General features: G+C 41.2%; 3 protein-coding genes across 6 annotated transcripts; 2 read left to right on the top strand and 1 right to left on the bottom strand.

The window, feature by feature from the left end:
- The first annotated feature begins 1948 nt into the window (after window positions 1-1948).
- Window positions 1949-7924, top strand: LOC307093230 (lipoyl amidotransferase LIPT1, mitochondrial-like). Its single transcript, XM_079761154.1, has 2 exons — window positions 1949-2055; window positions 6536-7924. The coding sequence occupies exon 2, from the start codon at window positions 6699-6701 to the stop codon at window positions 7815-7817; it is 1119 nt and encodes a 372-aa protein (XP_079617280.1). The 5' UTR covers window positions 1949-2055; window positions 6536-6698; the 3' UTR covers window positions 7818-7924.
- MRPL30 (mitochondrial ribosomal protein L30) lies at window positions 2003-27417 on the top strand. Of its 4 annotated transcripts, none has more exons than XM_079761164.1 (5): window positions 2003-2055; window positions 22947-23024; window positions 24517-24597; window positions 26740-26886; window positions 27114-27417. In XM_079761164.1, exons 2-5 carry the CDS (start codon window positions 22974-22976, stop codon window positions 27318-27320), a joined length of 486 nt encoding a protein of 161 aa, XP_079617290.1. In that variant the 5' UTR covers window positions 2003-2055; window positions 22947-22973; the 3' UTR covers window positions 27321-27417. The 4 variants fall into 4 exon arrangements, with proteins under 4 accessions (XP_079617290.1, XP_079617288.1, XP_079617289.1 ...); XM_079761162.1 differs by lacking the exon at window positions 2003-2055 and adding an exon at window positions 18211-18357; XM_079761163.1 differs by lacking the exon at window positions 2003-2055 and adding an exon at window positions 18219-18357 and having other exon boundaries at window positions 22881-23024.
- MITD1 (microtubule interacting and trafficking domain containing 1) lies at window positions 9580-18149 on the bottom strand. The gene is made up of 7 exons (XM_079761160.1): window positions 17943-18149; window positions 14587-14688; window positions 12981-13117; window positions 12814-12900; window positions 11940-12055; window positions 10510-10570; window positions 9580-10414 (listed from the first exon to the last, which is right to left on the bottom strand). Exons 1-7 carry the CDS (start codon window positions 18091-18093, stop codon window positions 10319-10321), a joined length of 750 nt encoding a protein of 249 aa, XP_079617286.1. The 5' UTR covers window positions 18094-18149; the 3' UTR covers window positions 9580-10318.
- Window positions 27418-27901: the final 484 nt, after the last annotated feature.

The following is a 27901-nucleotide window of genomic DNA, read 5'->3' as shown; positions in this document are numbered from 1 at the left end:
GTTGGCAGTGAGGTTGTTGGAAAACCAAGACGGGCTAATGTCAAGATTGCCCACAGGAGTCGTTAAGGTAGAGGTAGTCAACTGAAAGGTTAGATGAGGACTAAAAAGTCCATTGGATCTAGCAACATGTCACCAGTGACGTTAGCAAAACACTTTAAAAAAAAACAAAGAAAGGGACTTCACTCAGGCATTTACAGACTGGTGTTTCACGTCCACAAATGTCCAACAGGACATTTGATATCTGTACTGGATATTGAATTTGGGATGATCTTTCATTGTGTGTGATGCCCCATGCCCTGCAGGATGTCAAATGTCGTAGCACACCCAGTCATTGAGACAACAAAAAATACAAGCATTAATTATCCTCATTGAGAACCACTGCTACTAAGACTTCATAAAATTGGGATCCCCAAATCCCATCCAAGCCATAAAGTAGACAGCACACCTGGGAAGCAAAATTCCCAGACTTCCTGAAAGGGGTGCAATGGGACAACTTTCATCAGAACAACAGCGTCACTTAGGTGTTTTTTAGGGGGGGAGACTTCTATAAGTGTAAGGTGACCAGACGTCCCGCTTTTTAACAATTTGTCCCGCGTCCCGCGGCGTTTTAAATTAAAAAAGTCCCGATTTTTGGAAAGAATGCACAAGCTAGGGAAAGGCGGGAGAACGGGAAGGGAATATACGGTTTTCGGCGGCCATGTGGCTATTTAGCCAGGATATGAGTTTTATATTATTTTTGTTAATTTTATAATGTTAAACTTTAATAATAACAAATAATTGTCGAGAACTGATTATCGAGAACTGCTTATCAAAGTTCGCATTGTTGATCAGTTGTTAGAATTCGACCACCATTGTTTGGACTTAAAGAACAATGGCATTTTTTGGGAACATTTTGTAACTGTCTCTCAGACGATACACATTGTACTGCGTGCTAGTAAGCTAGTTAAACAAGTGATGTCATTACAAATCAGCTATTCAGATAATTTAGGTAAGTAATTTATTTATTTCATAAATACATAAATTTTCTTGAATTTAGCAGACAGTACTCGTATTATTTATATTTTATAGTGGCGGCAAAAAGTCTAGCGCCGGCCTTGAAAGTGACACTTACGACTTACGTTATGGCAAATTCATGACCTTTAAAACAACGACAGCAATCTACTAAAAAAAAATCACTCAAATGAGAAATATGCCAAAGAATAAAATAATACTATACATAATTTTTTATTTCTTATATTTGTAAATTGTACTTATGTTGAAATTTAAAAAAATATATTACAATACTATTTTTGCGTTCCATGAAAATTTTTGTTGCTCCATATAGACCAAATTTTTAATCAAGAACCCCCCACCCCGTCAATGGTGTCCCGCTTTACCAATGTTAAAATCTGGTCACCTTCTATAAGTGGAATCCTCAAGTAAGCACTTTTTGGAGTTTTATTGTTTCTGATATGTAAATTTTTCCATATTAAAAAAAAAAAGATGCAGTACAGTGTTCTTTTAAATGCAATGTCTTTCCCAACTGATTTTAGTTTCCTCGCCTCCCAAGTGGAGTTTCCCTCCTTCTGGGACGTGGGGAGCAGACCCGTTGGGGAGCCGGTGCAATGCCTGGACGCTGTGAGAGCACTTACTTGTGGGCACCGGGCCTGGCGTGTGACCTGGATGCCCTGGGTTTCCGGCGGCCTCACCCCGACTCGCCCGCGAAGTGCCCGCTCCCGCCAGACACGGCCGCCCCTCCCACCTGCGCTCCCACGGCCACGCAGCGCGTGTCCATCTGAACTGGCGGCCCTGTGGTTAGGTCGTGCTCGCGTCCTGGCCTCTAACCCGGTGTGGCGCTGGCTCGGCCACTCCCAAGGTCCCTCAGAAGTCCTCCCGGGTCACCCAGACCCGCCCGGACCCGCGCAGGGGAGCGGGAAGCCCCGCTCTTACGGTACTTCCGGTGGCTCTTAGCGCTACTTCCGGGGCGGGGCGGGGTCCGCTGTGCGCGCAGCCCGCCCGCCGGGGAGACGGCACAGCTGGGTACCCAGCCCGAATCCGAGCGACTGGAAGCAGCAGGTGGGATATCCCGGCCGCGTGGTTCTGGGGCGCCGCTAGCCGGGGCGGGCGGGGAGATGGGAGCCCCCCAGGCCGGGGTCCGCGCGCCGGTGCCGGAGGCGCTGCAGTTTGCGCTCAGCCCTTGGGAGTAGTCGGCTCCACGGTTGGAAAAGGTTTCTCCCCAATATCGGAGGGTTAAAAACTAAGACGTGTTGGGTGCCATCCCGCCGAGTCGGAAAGGCGAAATAAAACGTGCCCACGACCGTCCTGAGACTGTGGGTCAGGGACGCACGGTCAGAGATGGCAGAAGAACGCCATGGAGAGGTGTTGTGAAGGGGCTGGGCCTGCCGAGGTGGATAAGGGGGACTGTTACTGCTCGCTTTCTGTCTGGTGATGAAGGGAAGCATGTTTGGCAATGCAGAGAGTCCCCTGGACCATGGAAATAAGGTTGTCCTCTGAGGAAACACTATAAAACTCATCATTACAAGGTGAGAGTAGAGATAAGCAAAGTTAGTTGAAAGTAACCAGGCCTTCAAGACTTGATTATATCCTGACGATGAAAGAAAGTATCATTCAGTCGGAGCACCTATCCGGTACTGAAGATGGAGTGAAAGAGAGGAGCACCTTCACAGTGAAACCAAGCCTACCCGAGAGGGAGGATGGCCTGGTTTTAGTCGAGGCATCTCTCCAGAGCCCAGGAGTTGAGAATGTGATTTCCAAAGGGCTCATCCCATCAGACATTGAGATCACATAACTCAGTCCTTTTATTCGGATCCTATGTTCACCAAGCAAAATTATGATCGGAGAGGCTGATCTGAATACCCATTTGACAGTCGACAGTTCTCTTTATAACTAATAAATAGGATTTCAAGTTGTATTTTTTTTTTCAGACATCCCTTTGTTTCCACTTTTTCTCACTCTGATTCCTTTTTTAAAAATATATTTTATTGATTTTTTACAGTCAGGAAGGGAGAGGAATAGAGAGTTAGAAACATTGACCAGCTGCCTCCTGCATACCCTCTACTGGGGATGGGCCTGCAACCAAGGTACATGCCCTTGACCGGAATCGAACCTGGGACCCTTCAGACCGCAGGCCAACGCTCTACCCACTGAGCCAAACCAGTCAGGGCTCTCTGATTCTTATCCTTCAGGGCTCAGTTGGAATGTTACATCCTCACTGGGGCTGCCTATTTGTGTTCGGTTGCCTAGAACAGTTTCTGGCACATAGGTGCTCCGCCTAACTCCCTCAGCTCTCTCAATCCTTGCTCAAAGGTCACTTTTTAAAGTTTTTGTTTGTTTTGTTGTTGTTGTTTTGTTTTTGTTTTATTCTCTTTTTACAAATGTCACTTTTTAAATGAAGCTAAGCCTGCAAACCTATTTAAATATCAGTCCAGTTCCCCTTACATATACAGTCTTCGCTTTCCAAGCCTTACTTTTTCTTTTTTCCTGTAGCCCTATTCACTCTTATTTACTTGGTTCACTAATGAACCCCACGTGTCAAGACCAATGCCTGTCCTATAGTTGATGCCACTTACCAAGTGTTTTAGATTCTCTATGCTTAAATCTCTAGGGTGTGTCTCTGAAGAATAAATCTGATCTTCCTGCTTTCTTAAAACTCTTCAGCACCTCCTCCATGACCCTCAGGATTAAGTTATGCATTTAACATGAATTCCAAGTTTCTTCCTTATCTGACCTGTACTTCTCCGGTCTCCTATCTCTTGCAACTCTCCTTTCTTGCACTCTCCCCCCACCACCACCATTGATTATTAGAGAGAGTGGAAGGGAGGGGGAGAGACAGAGAGAGAAACATCAATGTCAATTGGTTGCCTCCCGCATGTGCCCCAACCAGAGCCAGGGATTGAGCCTGCAACCGAGGTACATGCCCTTGACTGGAATCGAACCCAGGACCTTTCAGTCTGAGGGCCACTGCTCTATCCACTGAGCCAAACTGGCTAGGGCTCTTGCACTCTTAAGTACCAGCAGTCTTGTACATCTTAAGTGTAAGCCAATGAAATTCCATTCTTTGAATTCTTTGAATGGGTCTTTTTTTCCTCCAGGCTGTTATACTTTGTTGTAATACTTTTCCTTATATATCTCAGCTTCAATGTCACTTCCACAAATTTGATGGATACATGGCCCTATGACACTACTAGAGGCCCAGTGCATGAAATTCCGTGCACAGGTAGGGTTGCTAGTGGCTGCCGGCCGGGGCCTTCCTTCGTTCTGCACAGCCCTCTGGTGGTCAGCGCGCGTCATAGCGAGTGATCAAACTCCCGGTTGGTCGAACTCCCAGGGGGACACTTTGCATATTAGGTTTTTATATGGATAGATTTTAATCATTGTCTTTTATCATTTAATCATTGCTTTTTAGTGTCTCCCATTAGATTTTGAGTTCTTGGAAGACAAGAACCACAGTATGACCTTAAATGTCTCTCATATTCATCCCCTTCTTTATGTCTGCTACCCTAGTTCAGGCCCTCATTATCTCTAACGTGGATAACTGCAGGAGTCTTATTAACTGGTCTCCCTACCTGTGATCTAGCTTTTCTTTAATCCATGTTCAACACTGCTGGCAGTGGTAGTTTTGTTTAATGCCTGGCTTAAAACACTTCAATAAATCCCAGCTGCTTTGAGAAAAAGTCCAAATGTTTAGGATCACATGAATTTGCCTCCTCCCTTCCTCTATTCCCTTACTGCCTTGTGCCTAGTAGGCACTCCATAAATATTGGTTGAGTGACTGAGGGACTATATCAAACTCAGTCAAACAGAACCAAGAACAAGGGTTTAACCAAAGAAGTGCAGTCTGGCTGCAGGGACTTCCCAAGGCAACGTAGCCATGGACGTCAGTAGAGCCAGAAGACTGGAAGTGTAAGTCTGTCCCTGGGGAGGATGTCTCCAAAACATGCCTTACTATGAGGTGACTCCTTGTCTTTTTATGTCTGGAATATGCTACTCCCATCCACTTGGTAAACACCAACAGATTTCAAGACAGTTCAAGTATTCCTTCTTCTATTCAACTATCCTGATATCTCTGGTGTAAATTGGCTCAACTTTTCTGTAGCATAATTTACCAAAATATATCAAGAGTGATGAAAATCTGAAACTCTTTAACTTGGGAATTGTGTTTCTAGGACATTATTTAACTACAAAAGACTTTGGCCTACTTTTGGACTTTAATAATTCGTTCTATCCCAGTTCTTTAACCTAAAGAAAAATTATGGCCATCCTAAGAAACAGAATTGGGACAGAATGGTTTCTTTACGACCATAACTAGTCAAAATACTTCATTGGTGTAACTAGTATTTTCAGCCCATTGCCACTAATATTTAATCAGCACTGCTAAAAAAAAATAGTGTCCAAACATAATTAAGCTAGAGGCCTGGTGCATGGATTCATGCACAGGTGGGGTCCCTCAGCCTGGCCTGCAGGGATCGGACTGAAATTGGCTCTCCAACATTCCTCGAGGGGTCCCAGATTGCAAGAGGGCGGTTCTCAGGTGACGCACCCCAGAATCAGGCTCCCTCCTTTCTGGTTCTGGGTGCATCACCTAAGAACCACAGCTGCCAAGTCACCACAGCTCGGCAGCTCCTGCACTGAGCGTCTGCCCCCGGTGGTCATTGCATGTCACAGCTACCAGCCAGTCGGCCGGTCCCTTAGGCTTTTATATATATAGATTATTCCACATAACCTGCTAATCAGATTGCCTCTCCCTTTGACCTCAGGGGGTCCATTGTAATCGAATATTGATCTGAACGAGTTATGTTATCAGTAAATCAGTCAAATAAAGTATTAGAATAGCATAAAGCTTTCCACAGAGATGTTCAAGAATACATTGCTGCTGAAACCGGTTTGGCTCAGTGGATAGAGCGTCGGTCTGCGGACTGAAAGGTCCCAGGTTCGATTCCGGTCAAGGGCATGTACATTGGTTGCGGGCACATCCCCGGTAGGGGGTGTGCAGGAGGCAGCTGGTCGATGTTTCTCTCTCATTGATGTTTCTAGCTCTCTGTCCCTCTCCCTTCCTCTCTGTAAAAAATCAGTAAAATATATTTTTTTAAAAAAAGAATACATTGCTGATAAGAGGAAAACTAGAAACAACCTAAATTACAAACTAAGATTGAGTAAACTATGATATATCTGACAATGGAATATTACACAACATTAAAGCTGATGTGAAAACAGATTTAACGTTGAATGAAATAATAGTACAGTTCCACTTCTGTGGGGAAAAGTGTGTGTGTTTACACATGCACAGAGAAAAATGAGTACACATCAAATTGTAAACTGTGATCTCTAGGTGGTACTATGGATTCTTTTAGTTAGCTCTTTTTACGTATCTATAATATTCTCATCTTTCTCAATTAACGTGTATTACCTATATATTCAAAATAACTGGTTTGACTTGGAGATATATTATATATTTGAAAATTTATTGTTTGTAAAATCTGTGCCCCTATGCCATTTCAACAGAAATGATTTGAGGTTTGTCTTCATTTATTTCTAGGTCTCTGTTGTTGAATTGCTAAAGACAAATGGTAAAGCTAAAAGGCAAGAAAAGCAACTGCCCTGGATAGAGAATTAGATAAGTTTGGATTAAATAACCAAGAAAGGAAAACAGTTTTCCTTTTCTCAACCAATTAATTTGTTTGTCTCCCATTTTTAAAAGCATGCTGATCCCATTTTCAAAGACTTGCTTACAGTTATTTTGTAACTTCAAGGTCCCAGCAACTGGCTTTAAAAACACAGTAAAAAGAGGGCTCATTTTACAGTCACTTTCCAATGATGTTTACCAAAACCTGGCTGTGGAAGACTGGATCCATGACCATGTGAACCTAGAAAGCAAGCCGATTCTGTTATTTTGGAGAAATTCTCCCTCTGTTGTAATTGGTAGGCATCAAAATCCTTGGCAGGAATGTAACCTGCATCTGATGAGAGAAAAAGGTGTAAAACTGGCTCGGAGAAAAAGTGGAGGAGGCACAGTTTACCATGACATGGGCAATATCAATTTGACTTTTTTTACAACCAAAAAAATGTATAATAGGATGGAAAATCTGAAGTTAGTTGTGAGAGCTCTGAATGCCGTCCAACCCCAGCTGGATGTGCAGCCTACCAAAAGGTTTGACCTTTTACTTGACGGACAGTTTAAAATCTCAGGAACAGCTTCTAAGATTGGCCGGACTACTGCTTATCACCACTGCACTTTGTTATATCATACTGATGCCACCCTCCTGTCGTCTTTGCTCAAGAGCCCTTACCAAGGGATCAGGAGCAATGCAACTGCTAGCATACCTTCCTTAGTAAAATGTCTGTTGGAAAAAGACCCCACTCTGACCTGTGAAATACTGACAAATGCTATTGCGGCAGAGTACGCTGCTTGTCATCACATTGAGAATCACATCAACTTGATAAACCCAACAGACGAGACACAGTTTCCTGGAATAAATAGCAAAGCCAAAGAACTGCAAACCTGGGAATGGATCTATAGCAAAACTCCCAAGTTCAGTATAAAAACTTCCTTTAATGTGTTACATGAACAGTCACTCTTGGAAATTAAAGTACTCATAGATGTAAAGAATGGGAGAATTGAGACCTGTAACATTGAAGCACCTGATCATTGGTTGCCACGGGAAATATGTGACAAATTAAATTCAACTTTTATTGGCAGTAAGTTCTGCCCTATTGAAACTACTATGCTAACAAATGTATTACATGGAACATGTCCGGAAGACGATGAAGTACACAGTAAATGGAATATTGTCTGTGAAAAAATTAAGGGAATAATGTGACTGCAAGTAAAGTTAATATTGGCAGGTTAAGTGAGTAAATAAAAATTTTCAATGTGCATTGTATGTCTCTTAAAATTAAAAGGGTCTAATCTCTTTGAATAACTTCTCCCCATTTGTGTCTATCCCCTATTCTTGTCCATTTTTTCTACTGATTTCCAGGATACTCTGTCTCTTTCCTCGCTGATTTTAATACCTGGCATGCATTTATATTTTAGCTTCTGCCTATTACCATCTTGGGAATGTTTACCATATCAGACACTATGACCTTAATTCTTTTTCGTACTTCTGGGGAATACAGCCCAGGCTTCTTGCCACCTCTGATACCTTAAATTCTAAAATTCTCCCTTTTAGTTGTATCTTCTTATCCTTCCATCCTCTCCCATTAAATCAAGCCTGTTTTAAATTCCAACAAGTGATTTTTTTACTCCTATGCTGAAATGGCAGGCAATATGGGAAGAAAATTCACATTATCATTCAGATTAACCCAATTCATCTTTAGTTTTGAATTTGTGTTTCTTTTTTCTGTGGTGTCAGATTCAACTCATCCGTTGACTCCTTATCATTTTTCAGAGGCAGTATTCCTAAATGTTTGCACTCTTCTTCAGCTCAGAATTCCACTACTCTTAATCTTGTCACAAATCTTGACTCATGATGTGATAGCAGACGTCTCCAGAAATGAGTGCCTTTAGTCCCCCATGTTGTCTATTTCAACATTTCTCATTTCATCCAATCTCAGAGAAAGAAATACCTCCTTTTCCTTAAAGCTAACCCCTCTAATTGTACCCTAGTTTTTGTCCTCTCCAGCCTATTTGGGCCTTGTCTATCAAATATTTACCTTTTTTTTTTTTTTTTGTATTTTCTCTTGACTTTCACTGGATCCTTACCCAGTGAATGAACAAAACTCTCCTGCTCTATTCATTGCCAAACTTCTAGAAAGAGTAACATAACTCTCCTGGCCAGGTAGCAGTTGGTTAGAGAGTTGTCCCTGTAAGGCCAAGTTTGTGGGTTTGATCCTTGGCCAGGGAACATACAAGAATCAACCAATATATGCATAAGTAAGTGGGAACTGTGCCTGCATGAAGAACCAAGCCCTATATAAGCCAGACCCTAACAGCAGTTCAGCAAGCCACATTCCTCATTGGTGTGTGCTTCCTTGATGCATCAAGCGCCCTCCCTCTCTCCTTTCCTTCCACCTTGTTTTCAGTAAACCTCTTCTTTGGAATGTTTCACCTCCTCTCATGATTTCTATCTTGGGAGAAGAGGGGGTGGCAAGAACCCCTTCAGCAATGACACATAATAAAGTTGGGCAAAACTAATTTGAGTATTTTCAGGTTCAGCATTATCAGCACCTGAACCTGAAAACATCAAAGAAAAACATCAGCAACTTTTCTGGAATCCCTTCTTAATCTTTTATGCCAACTCAATCATGTACCTGCTGGCTCACAAAGGTAAAACAAACCTGGTGTGAAAGACACCCAGGACTATGCTCAACCTTAGTACCATGGCTCCTCCCACCTGGCTTTGGTCATCACACTATTTAATTTTGAATTTAATCTTCAATTTTTCTCCTGATGTGATGTTTATATGAGCACTCTTTAACACCAGTACTTCTATTTCTCTCTGTAGACTCTGGGTTAACTTTTTTAAAGAGGATGCTTTTTAAAATATATTTATTTATTGATTTCAGAGGGGAGAGAAAAACATGAATGCTGAGAATCATTGAACGGCTGCCTCCTGCATGCCCCCCACTGGGGATAGAGCCTGCAAGCTGGGCATCTTGCCCTTGACCAGAATCAAAGCCAGGACCCTTCTGTACACAGGCCAATGCTCTATCCACTGAGCCAAACCAGCTAGGGCCATACAATGTATTCTTTGTTCCTAACCAGTCAAATGGCATCTTGATGGATGAGCTTACCCAGAACAATTGATTCTAAATTGCAAACCTTTATAAATGTGCCAGCCAGGGTTGAATGAGCTGCAAAATGCATCTGAATAACTAAATAGGTGGAGTTGCCTTTATGGAGTTAGGTAATGGTAGATAAGTAAATATTGGTGAGTGTCTGCCAAACACATTTGATTTTAACAAAATTAACATTGTACTTTTTTCCTGGATATTAAACCCACAAGCCCATCTGTCTCTTAAGAGTACTCTTATCTATTTTTTTTCCTCCCGGACTCTAAATTCCCAGGGGCAATATAACATCCAATTCATCTTTATAACAGGTATCATTATTTGTTGATTCACTCTCCAACACCCAAGTAATAGAAAAGCTGGTAAAATGTTTAAATTAACTGTACGACTTAAAACACTGTAAATCTAAGTAATGTATTTACAAAGATATTTAAGGTTGGTCACAACTGAACAATGAATCCATAAATTAGTAGGAATGTACAAGTTTATTATTAAATTCACATTTTATAGGAATAATCTGTCCAAAGTATAAAAAAATCTAATATTCACTTAAAATAGAAATATACAATGTAAATTAAGCTACTGCCCATCATATTTTTTTCGTGTGCCTGTTATGAAAAATGTCCACTGTTGTTTCATGACATGGTCTTAAATCCAAATCACAATATCCAAGGGAAAAACGACCCTAAGAAGAGAAGAAAAGAATTTTTTAACAAAGAACCAAAGCCATGCTAAAATGATACAAAAAGAGTGCTACCCACTCATAAGGCTATATCCTACCTGTGGTTTCTTAAAATAATCCAGTCCCCTTCCAATCTTAATCATCCATCCATTGTTGAACCTGTTGAAATGAGTATGTAGTATTATATTCCAGACAGTTATGCCAGACAATTAGCAAAAAGTGTCAGCAAATCTCCTCCTAAAAGAAACCCATTTCCTCCAGTAGCATGAGTTGAACCAAACCTGGGGTAACTCATGGGCTGTGTCTACAATGAAACAGAACATTCAGAGAGACCATGGGTTGATTTGATTAAGTGATAAGAGTTTAACAATTACATTAAAACTTACTCTTGAGCCCTGGCCAGGTGGCTCAGTTGGAGCATCATCCCAATATACCAAAAGGTCGTGGGTTCGACTTCTGGCCAGGGCCCATACCTAGGTTTCAGGTGAGATCCCTGGTCGGGGCATGTGAAAGATGCAAACGATTGATGTTTCCCTCTCACATCAATGTTTCTCTTTCTTTCTCTCCCCCTTCCTCTCTCTAAAATCAATAAATATATCCTTGGGTGAGGATAAAAAGCTTACTCTTGAATTTCAGCTTGCTGCTGATAAAACTTTCCTGTTCTGCCAACACGTGGTTTCAAAGTATACTCAGGCTGACTGTGGTGGTGGTTCAGGGGTTTTCCTACCTAGTGACGGGGGACATAAGCAGGAAGAGCTGTGAATCCTGACCTCTATCTGCTTCAACCACAGCAGCTGCATTGTCACTGGTTTTGCATTTAGGCTGTGCTTAAGTTTTTACTAAGATTGGGGGTGCCATTGCTATCTATCTATATATATAAAAGCCCAGTGACCGGAATGGCAGAATGACTGGTGGCTATGACGTGCACTGCGGCAGCCAACCAGCCTGATCCAGGCCCCGATTGGCCCCCCCCTCCGCCACCCGCCTGGCCCCCGAATCAGCCCCCAACATCTCAATCGGGGTGGGCCGACCAGACCCCACTCGTGCATGAATTCGTGCACTGGGCCTTTAGTCAACATATGAAAGGCACTGTGCTAAACACAGAACATACCACTAAAAAAACTGCATATACTGTTTCTTTATAGACACAGTATACTGTCATGACTACTAGAATATTTTATAAAACTTAAGAAGTAAAGACACATTAAATAAATATCAGTATCACACAAAAGGAAATAAATTCTCTCAATACCATAACACAATATGTATAACTGAATACACAGAAAAGTACTTCATCTTCTTACATGAAATAGAACATGTAAATTTTATTCCATCAGGAAATATGAAATACATACAGGACAAAATAAGCCAGATTTTTTTTCTTCAAAAGTGAAAAGATGCTAGAATTAAGCTTTATTTAAAAACTTCAATATTTAAATGGAATAGTTACGTGCAATTATATAAAACTTAAGAGAAGTAAAAAGTATTTTTCAACTGCATAAAAGTTAAAATATTACTATATACTAACCTAATTTCTCGGTCATGTATGGAAGAAGAATATTCTAATTCCAACAGCACTCCATGATTCCTCAATGATGCTTTTATTTCTTCCAGGCCACTAATTTGCTGCGCTTTCCCAGAGCCCTATTAATAGGAAAAAATAGCATTTTCTGACCCAGTTATTAATATTTTAAATTATCCCTAAGCTATGCAATGTGTATCATAGGTTAATTAAAATGGAAAGATTAAAAAATAAAACAAAATGGAAAAATTCTACACTAGTGTCAATGTCTATTAATCTCAAAGAAGCCAGCAAGGAATATGAAGTAGTTTATGAGCAATTGTTTTTATCAAAAAGAATTTTTTTTTTTTCTAATGTGGACATAACTCTGTCCTATCTCCTAAAATATACTTATAGTAATGCTACTTAGTTACTCAGATGGGACTGGATTGTTTGTAAATTAATCCTAGAAATCTGAATTATTTAGAAGCATTCCTATGTAAGTCAAAATCAAGAGAGAGATGCCCCCTACCATGCTGTGATTCCCCAGAATGCCAATGCAATCAATCAAGAAAAAGAGATACACGTGACAACTGGTAGGGAAAAACACACACACAAAATTGTCAACAGTGTAGGCAGTGTGATCATCTCTTAGAACTTTCAAGAGACTAAACTGACAAACTATTTGAATCAAGTTTAGCAAACTGGCCAACTGCAAGGTACAAGACACTAAAATCAACAGCATTTTCTCAAGGTGTTTTATGCCCGTTGTTAGAAAATAAGTTCACCCCAAGGAAATACCTCTAGCTGAAGCATTACATCCAGGTTTTCCTTGCTTGAACTGAATCTTGTAACGGAATAACATGAAGTTAAGAAAGAGTAAATGCCTTCAGATACCTACTTCATCCAGGGAGGTCAGAAGATGAATCGTTTTTACTTTACATGGTTTCTTGATAAGCATCTCACAAAACCGAAGAAAGTTATATAGCTGAAAGACATTAGAATGGGTTACTACTAACTTGCACATTTTAAATAACATTGCATTACATGTTCGTGGGTTACCCTTACCTGATGAGTATGTCTAATATAAGGATCTTCTATCCAAACTTCTCTCACTGTCTCATTAAGGTATTCTTGAAAAACCGACTCATAACTGAATCCTGTTGCATTCTCCTCTATTTTAATTTGCTTGTGATACTTTCCATCTACAAAACATAAGCTTTACTAAAAACAAAAAACAAAAAAAAACCAACTAGTGACAACTTACTTTTATACTCATTACATTTATATATAGTGATTCATCAGGATCAGATACAAATTAATTTTTTTAACTCCTCCACTCAGTAAACGTTTTTTAATCCCTGGTGTATACCAGGCATATGGCAGGATGCTACGCATACAGAGGAAAATAAGGCAAAGCATTCCACAAGTGACTTCTGCCTTTACAGAGGCCAGGCAAGTGGGAAGGTCCAGAGATTTCTTGGAACAGGTTCTTGAGCTGATTCCTAGGAACCAGGCATTTTATTCAAGAGAGTACTGTATGCATAAACATATCTGATATTCTTGTCACTATAACTGCAGTAGCTATCTGGTCCTTCTCCTTAGATTTAAGTCTTTTTAAAAATATATATATTTTATTGATTTTTTTTACAGAGAGGAAGGGAGAGGGATAGAGAGTTAGAAACATCGATGAGAGAGAAACATCAATCAGCTGCCTCCTGCACACTCCTTCCTGGGGATGTGCCCACAACCAAGGTACATGCCCTTGACCGGAATCGAACCTGGTACCCTTCAGTCCACAGACTGATGCTCTATCTACTGAGCCAAACCGGTCAGAGCTAGATTTAAATCTTTTATGTCCTGCAATTTAATAGCTAAAGTGAGTTTAAATACATAAATGCAGTATAAGGTGAAGTTCAGAAGTCTTTATTAGAACTTGCATGGGAGTGTTTTAAACAGAAATTGATAGTACTTCTCAATAACCCAAGCCAAAGACTAGGGTGCCAGAGGGTCAGTAGGATTCACTGAAATTGAATAATTATTGAATAAGTTACCAAAGATCTTTAAGATTTATATTTATGTTTGTAAACTAGAATGCTCATGAGGAGAGAACTAATAATAAATAGGGAACAATACTATGCATCTCTAATCTGAAATGTTCTGATTCACAACAAAACCCCAAAGACGTCCCAGGAGTTTCCTTAGATACTTTAGTATTTTAGTCATATTATGAAGAGAAATACGAATTAAATACAGGATTCATATTCAGTATCCCTCTGTAGTGTTAACTTAAACTGCGTCCACACATAAGCTTAATGGGGATCTGTGAATTCCTTAAAACAGCAGGCAAAGGTCTGCAGTCTTCATAGCTTTCATCAGATTCTCAAGAGGGTGTCTGACTACCACCTCACTCCCCATTCAGCCCTCCAAAAGGTTAAGAATAGCTTCTGTACAGGGGAGCAGAAATGCAGAGTAAACGGGTCCACTCCACCAAGCTCCAACGGCAGGGCCAGAAACACAGGGTGAAATGGGCTTTGAGGTGGGGTGAGAGTGGCGGGAGGGGGGGTCAATCGGGGGAAAAAAGGAGACATATGTAATACTTAAAACAATTGAAAACAAAGAAATGGGTTTTGGCAATAGTGTATGAACACATTGTCTAACACAACCACTTTACCTTCTTTTTCTTGATCCAAGTATTTCTTTATGTTTTCTGCTCTATCCATGTAGTCAGAAATTTTTTTTCTGAGATTACATTTCTTTGTATCATCTTTGGTGCCTACAAATTAAACAAATAGAGTCCCAAGTTTCAAAACAGTTTTCCCATTTAGGATAGGCATTATTTCCCAGCTTCCCAAGTCTCCCGCACATTTCCTATCCCACAGCAAGGTTTGCCTCGGTCCTAAAAGACACAAATTTGACTTGAGCACCAGTGCACTAAGCATCTGAAGCAGTTTTATTTAGGAGTGGGCCCTCCTACACTGTGCCTCACTTGCTGGAGACACCAAATCTGGTGAGGCAACAGAGGTGGCTTATTCCATGTCAAACCGAAGACTGAGTACTGTTTTGCCCTAATCACCCACAAGTTTGAAATCTTAGCATAATAATAATAATAATAATAAAAAGCAGAGCTAATGATATCTATCTTTCTTCCACGAAACCAGCTTCTCTTCCAGACTTATCTATTATAGCTTATACTCAATCATTTTCCTAACCACCCCAAAATGTAAGGTAATTTTGAATATACTTTATCAATAAAATCTTATCCCAAAATCCCATCCCCCGAACCCAATCATTAACCAATTCACTTCTGGATCTTTCCTTCCTTTTGATATTGCTTATATTTCCCACGACAATTTCATTTTTAAACTCTTCGTTTTAAAAATATTTTATTTTGAATTAATTTTATATTTATGGAAAGCTGCAAAAATGGTATACTCCCTTCACTCAGATTCCCCTAAGATGAACACATCCCATATACTAGTACATAGTACAATCATCAGAGTCAGGAAATTTACATTGATTCAACACTATTAGCTCATCTATAAACCTATTTCTCCAATTTTTCCACTAAAGAAAGGTTGTTTTCTGGTCCAGGATCCCACATAGCATTTAGTTGCCATGTCTCATCCTTTGTGTACTCCGATTTGCAATAGTTCCTTAGACTCTCTCTGCCTTTTATGACCTTGACATTTAGGAAGAGTAGTGGTCAGTTATTTTGTAGAATGTCTCTCATTTTTGGCTATTGATGTTTTCTCGTGATTAAAGTTATACTTTATTGGCAAGAAAATCACAGAAGTGTTGCACCTTCTCAGTGGGCACATGATGTCAATGTTAACTCTGGTCACTTGGTTATGGTGGATTTCACAAAATGTCTCCACTATAAAATCACTATTTTCTCCTTCTTATCTTGCAGAAAGACATCCTGTTTTTCATCACTCTTTGACCTATTAATTTTAGCCTCCATCGATGGTCCTAAGAGAGACAAGCCCTGAGATGCAACTTTAATTACAGCACTGCTTTGTAAAAACTTTCAATGGTTTCTCCTTGTCTACGAAATGAGTAAAATCTCTAGCAGTCAAGGCCATCCAGTGTGCTCCAAGACCCAATCTACCTTTAACCTTTCCTTCTCACTCTTCCTCTATAGACGTATGGTGAAACAAAGTGGGCCACTTATTTGGTTAAACAGCACCGAGAGAATCTGAACACTAGTAACTGAATGTCTGGTTTCTGAAATTCTGCTAATCCTCCAAAGGCCCTATATAAAAAGCCACGTCCCCTTTTTCACCCCCAAGTGACCTTTAACTTTAAGTCCTTCCTGTACTTGTCCATAGCTCTCTCCTGGCACTTATTCCCTGCTTTAGAGTTATTTTCCATCTGTGCCTTAACCTGCAAGGTCATGTCACTGTCCCTGTAATCTCTACAGGCTCAGTGGAGCACGCTGGAGCCGCACTCCTGTGATTCTCCCTTCTAAATGTGATCTATCAGTTGTAGCAGAACTGGAAAGCAAACTTTATTTTTTTATTTTTTGCTATAAAATAAGGATAACATCACCTCCTACTTCATAGGGCAACTGTTAGAATGAAACAAGATCATGCCTTTAATGTGTTCTGCACAGTGCCTGGCACTCAGCACTCATAAGTGCTAATACTCTTATTGTTACCATCCTCGTCACCATTACATGGTCCTGCTCAAGGTAGTTTTATAGTTGAGAGAAGAACTAAACACTGAAGAGCGCCCTCTGCTGTCTCAAAACTAACTATCTATCTATCTATCTATCTATCTATCTATCTATCAAAGCCAAGCGACCTTTCAACCGGTAGCTATGACACGCACTGACCACCCGGGGGCAGATACTCAATGCACAGGCATGGAAACATGAAACAGACTGATGAATCTCAAGAGGGAAGGGGGGTGGGAGGAGGGCAGGAAGAGACTAACCAAAGATCTTATATGCATACTAGAGGATTCGTGCACTGGTGAGGTCCCTCCGCCTGGCCTGCGGGGATCAGACTGAAATTGGCAGTCCGACATCCCCCCAAGGGGTCCTAGATTGCGAGAGGGGGCAGGCCAGGCTGAGGGACCCCACCAGTGCACTGGGCATCTAGTAACATTATAAACAGGCTAAAAGGCAAGGGTGTGTGTGTGAGGGGGGAAGGGGGCAGACTGGGAGCTCCAGGGTGAGGGAAGCAAGGGGTGGTCTCAATCAATTTAAAACAATGACTGGGTATCTACCATGTACCAGAGATTGTGCTGGTGTTAGGGTTATTTGGGTGCGTCACAACACTGTACCCAAACTTTATGTAACAAAGTCTTACTGTCCCCACCCACAATCTAGCATTTCTCACACCAGATATCAGTAAATCTAATTCTTACGGCGGGAAAAAAAAACACACGTTTTCTTCTACCACCATGTGATTTTATTTTTGTTTACTTTTAATGAAACTCTTAAACAGAAAAGTAAGAGTAACCGTATAATGAACATCCTTATTCCCCAGCACCTGGATTTAAACATTGTTAGCCTTTTGCCACATTTGTTTCAGTGTTTCTTCCTGAAATACTTCGGTCTGCATCTCTAAAAATTAAAGAAGTTTTTAAAAAAGTTTTCTAGGAAAACCTACTGCCTAGCAACGACAATCATTTTAATGTTGCCAAATCCATATTCTAACTTTCCAAAATGTTCTAAAAAGGTCTCGTTCAAACACAAGTCCTATAAGGGCATATGAATTGTATTTGGTTATGTCTCTTGAACTTCTATAGTAGTACTCCCCCCTTTTCTTGCTGATATCCATCTATTAAATATATAAAAGAAACCAGACCGTTTGACCAGGAAAAGGTGCCACCTTCTGTATCTGGCTGCTCCCTCGCGGTGCCCAAGAAATCATGAACTTGTACACTCAGCCCGACACAGCGGGATGCAGCTCCTTTCTCGGTCTCTCCCCTCCCCGCCCCCCCCGCCCCCCCCCGCCCCCCCCCGCCCCCCCCGCCTCCCCCCGCCCCCCCCCGCCCTCACCCCCAGGGCTCCTGGCTCACCTTTGAGAACCTGCAGCAGCAGGTCGATCCCCTCCTGGTAGCACACCAGAGCCTGCTGGTACCTGGACTCGGCATCCAGCTCCACCGCCCGTTTCAGCACAGCGGCTGCAGCGACGCCCCCGGGGTCCGGCCCCAGCCCGGATTTTGCCATAATCCTGGGAACTCCTCTCCGCCCCTAACCCAGTCGGAGCCGGCTGGGTCCGCGGCGCTTCCGGGAAGCGGTCACGTGACACCGACACGTGACCGCTCGCGCTCCTGGGGGCCCTGGAGTGGAAGGGAGTCGGCCGGAACTTTGGGAGGGCCGCGTTTTGCCCGGACTGTGACGGCCGGGTTTGAGGGTAGCACTCGGTGGTGTCTGCTGTCCAGCTTCCTGTCGGCGGGCCAGTTCAGGCTTCGCACCATTTAGCACCCGTGGGTGAGTGGGGCGTGCGTGGCCCAGAGTATTGCGGTTTTGCCTGGAGTGCATGTCTGGATGCGGGTTGATTTCCCCCATTTGCGTTTGCGGGTCGCAGGGATCTAGGCGTGCACTGGCCGGACACTGCGCCTTTGGCTTCCGGAAAGCCTTCGGCCGCCCTGACCGCTTCCCAGCGGGGAGGGGTTCCGGGACGCGAACCCGGATTCTGGAAGCGCTGGGGTGGAACCGCCTGGGCTGGGCCGCCTGGGGGAGGGGATTCTCGTTTGGTTTCATTTTCTGTGCTTCTGCCTTATTCATAACGCTGGCTTTTTTTTTTTTCATATATTTTATTGATTTTTTACAGAGAGAAAGAGTTAGAAACATCGATGAGAGAGAATCATCGATCAGCTGCCTCCTGCACACCCCCTACTGGGGATGTGCCCGCAACCAAGGTACATGCCCTTGACCGGAATTGAACCTGGGACCCTTGAGTCCGCAGGCCCACGCTCTATCCACTGAGCCAAACCGGCTTCGGCATAACGCTGGCTTTTTAATTGGGCATTCAGTGTAATCTAATTTGTTGTTAATGAAGATACAAACTTGCCTGGTTTTCTAAATGCTGCACTTTAGAAGGCGAACCTGCCGAAATTAGCAGGTAAAATATTCGTCATTTTAGTGAAAGCTGTGATTTTGCAACCACGTTTTGGTCGCCGCGTACCCAGAGCTGCTTGTGCTGCGTATTTTTGCCAAAAGGCACTTAGGAGGCCTGCCTAGTGCTTGTTAGGCTTTTAGGAATTCGAAGAAGAGACATTCCTTGCCTTTATCATTACATAGATGTCTCTTTAGGAAAGGAAATAGTTTGTTGTGTTTTTTAAAAAGAAACACATGCATGGTCATTGTAAAAGAGCAGCAATAACAATCTATTTGACATTACAGGAGGAAAAGAGGAAAAATTGCCCTTAGTAGCCTGTCTCCCAGGGTATGTTAATGTTTTTCTGATAGCCTTCCAGAGGTGTTCTGTGTATACACACATTCACAGACATTTTTTTAAATGGGATTATACTTCTCATGTGATGCATGTATTTTCCTACTTTTGCATTAGTGCAAGAGACAGGTTATTATTTGAGGTGGTGAACACAATACAGTATACAGATGATGTGTTGTGGAATTGTGCGCCTGAAACCTGTGTAATTTTGTTAAGCAGTGTCATCCCAATACATTCAATAAAAAGGAAAAAACTAATAAAATAGAAACCCTTTGGATAAAAAGGAAAGAAAAGCTATTGTAAAGTAGAAGATATTATAATTGTTCCAAGGTCCAAGAGTTATGAAGAATAACCTTTATTAAAACTTAGAGCTTTTGACTGTCACACCTTCTGAAGTCTGTAACTTAAACTTCATTCATTGAGTAAAACTTAATTGATTGCCTATTATATGGCAGGTGCTGCTTTAGGTAGATGCTTGGGATATATCTGAACAGACAGAACAGACCAAAAACTAAACAAAATTTTAAAATCCTCTCTTGGTGGAACTAACATTCTGTTGGGTGGAGATAGAAAATAATCCACAAACCGAACAAATAATTAAATTCTGTTAGAAGGTAAGTGCTATGGAAAGAATAGAGGAAGAGGGATCGCATGGGATGAGTTGGCAGTTGTGGTGTGTGTCAAAATGTTAAGGAATGGAATCAGAGTAGACCTCATTGAGAAGATGAGATTTGAGCCAAAAATTGAAAAAAGTCGGAGAATTAACCATATGAACTTCAGGAGCAGGAACAGCCATTACCAGGGAGAATGCCTGCCTGGCAAGTTTAGAGCCAACAAGGGGACCAATATGTTTAGCGATGGAGCAGGAGAGTAATTGGCCATGAAGTGTAAGGTGGGGGGGGGGGGGGGGGGGCTGGAGGGAGTGTGAGGACTGGCTATCACTCTGATGGAAATGGATAGGCATTGGAGGTTTTCCATTTTTTAATAAGTAATTTTAGAATCGTTTTAGATTTTGGAAACTTGTGAAGATAGCACAGAGATTCTGTATACCCCAGGCCCAGTCTCCCCTTTTAACATCTTACATTAGTATAATTGATGAACCAATATTGATAGGTTATTAACTAAAGATGATATTTCATTTAGATTTTTTTTTAGATTTTACCTGATGTCCTTTTCCTGATGTCTAGTATCCAAGATACTAGATCACTACATTTAGTCATCCTGTCTCCTTAGGCTCCTCGTGACTATGACGGGTTCTCAGACCTTCCTGTGTATGATGACCTTGACAATTTTGAGGCGGTCGGGTGTTTTGTACAATGTCTCTCAATTGGAGTTTGATGTTTCTCTCTTAAGAGTGGAGTTATGGGGTTTTGGGAAGAAGAGGGTACATGCTATCAACTTGACTTTTTGTTACAGTTAATCTTCCTAGCTGACATCATGCTTGTCAGGTTTCTCTAGTGGAGTGTTCTTTCTCCCCTGTCCTCTGGGAACAGGTCATTGAGCACAACCCTTACTTCAGGGGTGAGTGGTTTTGCTCAATCTCTTTGAGGAGGGAATATCTACATAAACCATTTGGAATTCTTCTGTAAGGAAGATTTGTTTTTTTTTCTCTCTCATTAATTTAATTTATTCACTTAATTATGTCAGTATGGACTCATAGTTATTTTTTTTAAATTATTATTGTTGAAAGTATTACATATGTCCCTTCTTTTCCCATTCACCCCTTCTGGCCTGCTCCTACCCCCTGACCCAGGCCTTTACCACAACTCATGGGTATTTTATGGTTTGGATTATAAGCCAATCCTTCAGTCCTTATTTTGTTGCTCATGTTATTCCAGCTTTAGCCATTGGGAGCTCCTTCAGTGGCTCCTATGTCCCTTTGACATCCCGTATCATTTTGATTTTTTGAATGTTCCTTTCTAGCACTACAAGATGGCCCATACTCACCTTTGTATAGCCCCTGCAGCAGTCATGTATCAGCTGTTTCTCCAAGGAGCTCTGGTTCCTTCCCTTAGAGAATTCTACTAGAAACTATGATCTAGGTGCTGGGTATGCTCATTTTTACTGGAATGCCATTGCTATTAGGTCCTCTGAGCTATCAAAGTTAAACTATGTTACATCCATGTATATAATTGTGTCTATATCCATGAATACCTACATTGAGCTGAACATGAGTTCCAACTCTAATCCTGTATCATTGGACCATATGGATCATTCTAGCCTTCCCTTCTTATGTGTACCCTTCTCCAGCAGTGACAAACCTGGCTCTTCAGAAGGTTTTGAGCAGATTTAGCATTTAATCAGGTGATTTGTGTTAGGAGGTTTGTGTTGGATTGTAAGTGATAACAGAAAGATTTAACAAAGTGTGAAGCTAATTGAGTTGGGTTAGCATATAATGTTTAACTTGGAAGCCAGAAGTATGGTAGAGAAAATAATTCAGCATTATTTATTTGATTGGAGGGCCACAGGACTAAGCATCTCTTCTAAGGAAGCCCTGATTTCAGTCCTATATAATAAAAGGCTAATATGCAGATCAACCAAAGGGCAGAATGACCAGTCGCTGTGACGCACACTGACCACCAGGGGGGGAGACCTCAACGCAGGAGCTGCTCCCTGGTGGTCAATGTGCTCCCACAGGGGAAGCACTGCTCAGCCAGAAGCTGGGCTCACGGCTGGTGAGCGCAGTGGGGAGTGGGTCTAAGCCGTCAGTTGGACATCCCCCAAGGGCTCCCGGACTGCGAGAGGGCACAAGCCAGGCTGAGAGACACCCCCCCCCCCCCCCCCGCACACCCCCAGTGCACGAATTTCATGCACCGGGCCTCTAGTATGTATATAAGCAACTAGCCAGCCAACAGTGGGTGATTTCAGCTAGAAACTGTTAATGCTGTATTGTATTGATTGAGGTCCAAAGCCATGCATCTTATCTTTCTGCTTTCACTATATATATCAGTATAGTGAGCTATAATTGTTATGTGTCTAAATAAACATGACTTTTTTTATTTAAGTCATAGAAGCAATGTGTGTTTGTTAAAAATAGTTTAAAAAAGCACAACTAGACAGAAAAGAGAGTTCTGCTTTCCCTTTTAACATAAAGGTGTTATGATTTAGTGAAAATGCATTGGACTGGGTATTAACAGAATTGAGTTCTAGACCATACACTTCCTGGGGGAACTTTCTGGGATTCATTTTCCTCCTATTTAACATAAGAGGGTTGTCAGTTCTAAGGACAGGATTTGGGATTTCTTCTGTCCCTTCAACTCTTTAACTTTTTGAGAGTCTATCACAAAGCATTCCTTATGTGCCCGCATTGTTGGGCAAGTTTTTTTAAATGATGGGCTTTAGTAGCCCCCATTACTCCAACTTTGTTGAATCCTCTGAGGCTGTAATTCATTTGGTGAAAATGGGATGTGGTTCATGTCTAATTACTACCTATGGTTTTGCTGAACTCCAAATAAAACATTTACTATAACTGAATTCTTGCCTTTATTTTACTAAAATAACCAAGTTTTTACTCTTAAACTTCCGTCAAGTTTACAATTTACTTGTTTCACTTTTGTAGACAGAGGGGGGATCTGTTATTTTCAAGACATATTTGACCGAGAGATCTGTTTTCTACCTGGCACAGCCTCTGCAGAGGACAGCCACCACGCTCATGGCCGGGATTTTGCGCTCAGTAGTTCAGAGGCCCCCAGGCAGACTACACGTAAGTTTTCATTTTCAAGAGTTATCTTTCTTTGTTTCTTTCTGTAAAATGTTTATGTTTCTTTTCTAACTAACAAAATACATGAGCAAGTTAAACTTAACTATTTTTATATATTAATCTTTTAAGGTTGAGGGTTAATTTTGTTTATTTATGATTTATCTGCTGTTAAGTCCCTAAACATTTAGAATCACAAAAGGTCTAAAATTTTAGGATGTTGTTTTTTTTCCCCCTTCAATTATGAAAAGTACATTTTCAATCTTAGGAAATTAGAAAAATATAGAAAAGCAGGAAGAAGAAAAAACAGTCTCCCAGAGACCATTAATGTTTGTATTGTCATGTGTTTCCTTCCAGCCTTTCTTTTAGAAACTGCGGTGGTGCAGCTGAACCTATCCCTGAGGGCCAGAGTCTAGATCAGGGGTGGGGAACATCCTGCCAAGGGCCGAGGAAGGCCTGTGAAATTGCTTGGCCAGTTTGGCTCAGAGGATAGAGCACCTCCTGTCATTGTTTGTGCCATCTCTGCAGTACAGGGAGGGCATGATGGGAAGGATTATTGCCCATCCAGAGAGCAGTTTCCTGGAATGAAGGATGGGACTGAGCCCTTTCTCTTTTGCAGGCTGAGAGAAACAGGACTGGGGGCTATAGGAACGGAACAAGAGATAGGAACTAGGGGTGATGGAATTGTTGGGACTAGAAAGAAAAGTGGAAACTCATTTTGACTTTTCTTTTACATTGTATTGTTGAAGGTGAATAATTGCACATTGTCTAGAGCAGGGGTTGGCAAACTGCAGCCTGCAGGCCAAATCCACCTATTATTGTAAATAAAGTTTTTTTGGAACACAGCCCCCTCCATTTGTTTATTATATTGTTTAGGCTATTTTTGCCCTACAGTGGCAGAGTTGAGACTTGGCAGTGGAAACCATATAGCTCCAAGCTGGAAATACTCACTATCTGGTCCTTTACAGAAAAATATTGCCAACCCTGGTGTAGAAGTCTACATATAATTAATGTTTGTTTGTTTTTTAATTTTGTAATATATTAGTGTTAAGATTCATGTAGGGGGCTGAGATTAATGCTTAAAATTACAGGTTAGGCCCTAGCCGGTTTTGGCTCAGTGGATAGAACATTGGCCTGTGGACCGAAGGGTCCCAGGTTCAATTCCAATCAAGGGCACATACCTTGGTTGCAGGCTCCTCCCTGGCTTGGGCCCTGGTTGGGGCGCATGCAGGAGGCAACCAATCGATTTGTTTCTCTCACACCAATATTTCTCTCTGTCTTTCCCTCTCTCTTCCACTCTCTCTAAAAATCAATAGAAAAATATCCTCGGGTGAGGATTAAAATAAATAAATAAATAAATAAATAAATAAATAAATAAATTTTAAAAAGTAAATAAATAAAATTACGGGTTAGGTAAAAACAGACTTTTATCACCCAAAAATGATAAGGGTTTATGCACTAGACAGAGTTCTAAAAAAACTAATGTTTTATATTTTAGACTGTGACAAAAGGTGTGGAGTCTCTCGTTTGTACAGATTGGATTCGTCATAAATTTACCAAGTCAAGAATTCCAGATACAGTAAGAACAAGGATTTTTTGTTTTAATGTTACTATTTTTTTAAACGTTATTTTTTTTTTAAGTTTCCTGTTTTTGTAATGTTGAAAACTTTTATATTAAATCATTTGTGGTTGTACATAGCAGTGCAGAGTTTAGAACAGAGAAGGATTTATATAAATGATTATTAAAAATAAACATGTGCCTCTTGCCTTCCAAGTAATGGGTTTTAATGATCTCAGAATCTGTTTATTACTGTGTGTGTTTTTCCCTTAATATTTGTTATTTTCATATCACCGTTGTCCAGAGAAAACAGTCTCTTTGCTCCTGCTCCCAAGCTCTGTCTTTGTGGCTCTTCTCATTCCTTTCTCTGTTGACTGTTGCCACTTTGGATCTTCGAGTTTTCTCTGCTAGGTTTATGTATACATGCTAGAGGCCCGATGCACAAAATTCGTGCAAGAGTAGGCCTTCCTTCCCCCAGCTGCCGGCACCAGCTTCCCTCTGGCACCCGGGACCTGGGCTTCCCTCTGGCCGCTAACAGGCACCTGGTACCCAGGCTTCCCTCACAGTCCCATTCACCTGGAAGGACTCCCAGAAGGACGTCCTGTCTAATTAGCATATTGTGGTTTTATTATTATAGATCATTTTTTTCAAAAAACACTGACTAAGCCAGTGAATACACTATTTCCTAGAGCAGTTTTAAGTTTATAGAAAAATAGAACAGAAAGTACAAAGAGTTTCATATAATCCCTCCCCCTACTTTCTTACATTGGTAGACATTTATTAGATTGACAAACCAATATTGGCCCATTATTATTAACAAACTAGAGGCCTGGTGCATGAATTCCTTCATGGGTGGGGTCAGGCTGGCCCGCCCCAATAAGGGCGATTGGGCGGGCTGGCCGGGAGGAGCAGCTGCGGGTGGTTGGCTGGCCGGCCTGCCCCTTGGTCGAACTCCCAGTCGAGGGGATAATTTGCATATTAGCCTTTTATTATATAGGATTTCAAACCTACTTCAGGGTTCAGTCTTTGTATTGTACACTCTGTGGGCTTTGACAAATACATGATGTCCTGTACCCACCATTACAGTGTCATCCTGAACAGTTTCACTTACCTAAAAATTGTCTGTGCTTCACCTGTTTATCCCACCCTCTCATCCCACAACTCCTGGTAACCACTGATCATTTTACTGCCTATAGTTTTGCCATTTTCAGAATGTCAAATAATTGGCATAATACAGTATGTAACCCTTTCAGACTGGCTTCATTCACTTAGTAATAGGAATTAGGATGCCTGCCCTGGCTGGTGTTTCTCAGTGGTTAGAGCGTTGGCCTATGCACCGGAGGGTCACAGATTCAATTCCTGGTCAAGGGCATGTACCTTGGTTGCAGTTCAATCCCCGCCCCCAGGCTGGTCAGGGTGTGTGTGGGAGGCTACCAATCTATGTGTCTCTCTTGCCTTCCACTCTTACTAGAAATCAATGCAAAAAATATCCTCACTCCTTGGGTGAGGATTAAAAAAGAAGTTAAGGTGACTTGATGTCTTGACATGACTCGATAGTTCATTTCTTTTGTTTTTAGTTAACTATATTTAAATCAAAGAATGATAAATTGCAAGTTAACTAGAAAATCTCTGGTTAGAACTCAGGAAAAACATGCATTTGCAAATATCAAGTTGTTTTCCATTCAAGTATCTGGGGACTCAGAAATCAAAAGAAGTTCTGGAAGTAATGAAAGTGACATTTCTATAACCTGAGTTTTGTGACTGTGCAGCTCACCTTAGTTTATGGACGAATAATATGCCACTGTCTGATGCTTAGGTGCAGGTGGCTCACAGCCAAGAGCAGCCACCAAGATGGCCAGGGAGCGAGAAAAAAGAAGTTCCCATCCAAACTCTTTAGTGTTATCTGGTTGCTCCTGCCTTGCCCTTCAAACAAACAAAACAAAATCTTTGCCTGTGATATTTTCTTAGAGGATGAAATCTTAGATTCTATAAGTAATCAGACTTGTAGAAATGTTCAATTTGAGGTTGAGAATTATAGAAAGATTAGGGTTGAGATCATTATGTTGTTATTTGGTTTTGTTGTTTTTTTGGGGGCGGGGAGGAAGGAGGAATATATAAACTATATAAGTTAAAAATTTACCATTTACGATTCTTCCTTTCTAGGTGTTTCAGCCTTCACCAGAAGATCATGAAAAATACGGTGGGGATCCACAGCACCCTCATAAACTGCATATTGTTACCAGAATAAAAAGTGTAAAACGCCGTCCATATTGGGAAAAAGATGTAATAAAGATGCTTGGAATAGAAAAGGTATGCAAGTATTTTAGTCATCTTTAGCATGGTTTAAATTTGCTTTACATTTGGCACTTTTTAAACTTTAAGGAATATATTTAATATTTTTTGTTTAAGTGTGTTATTTAGTGGAATGTATTTGAAAGTTTGATTTAGACAGAATGAGCCTTCCTTAATTTTACTGAAGCATGGGACCATCTGTGTTTTTGAAATTGATCTCTAACACTGTTTCCCTTTATTTGTAGGCGCACACTCCTCAAGTTCACAAGAACATCCCTTCGGTGAACGCAAAACTGAAAGTGGTTAAACATTTGATAAGAATCAAGCCCCTGAAGCTGCCACAAGGACTTCCCACCGAGGAGGACATGGCTCACACCTGCCTCAAGAGCAATGGGGAGTTAGTGGTGCGGTGGCAGCTAAAACCCGTGGACCAGAAAGCAATTAAGTCCTAATGCCAGAGCTGTTCCAGATTAAAAAGTGCAAATCACTTTTATTTAAAGATGTTAGACAGTGTTCTCATTAAAATATATTTTAAATGCTAGTCATTTTTACTGACTAAACTTGGTGTGATTTTTTCTGACTATAGGCTTGGAGGTTTTAGTGCTATTATTTGGTTTAGTTCTCCCCTCTTTGCCCCTAATAGTTTCACTGCAAATGGGTAAGAATGGCATTGTTTGAACATTTAGGTTCAGATGTCTCCTTAGCAATCATCATTAATTTTTTAAAAATTTTCGTTTCCTTGTTTAACTGAATACAGCGAGTTCTATGAATGGCCCTTTGAGTGAGCGTTGTGTTACGTGTTGGTGAAATCTAGAGCCGCCCTTCAGGACGTCCAGTCTGTTCTGCCAGGGAGCAGAGCTTCAGCCAAAGTCATTAAACCGTGGGTGCAGCTAGAGCGGCTGCTTTGTGCGGTGTCTCTAAGTCCCTATGTGGACTTGGCTTCATTTTATATTTAAGTGTAATACCAAAAACACTATTTTTCTCATTATAAATCTAATTTGGCCTAAAGTTTATTGGCGTTCTTTGAATTCCT

Source organism: Cnephaeus nilssonii (genome assembly GCF_951640355.1).
Source record: "Cnephaeus nilssonii genome assembly, chromosome: 21".
NCBI classification, from domain to species: Eukaryota; Metazoa; Chordata; class Mammalia; order Chiroptera; family Vespertilionidae; genus Cnephaeus; species Cnephaeus nilssonii.
This window is presented reverse-complemented; position numbering and strand designations above follow the sequence as displayed.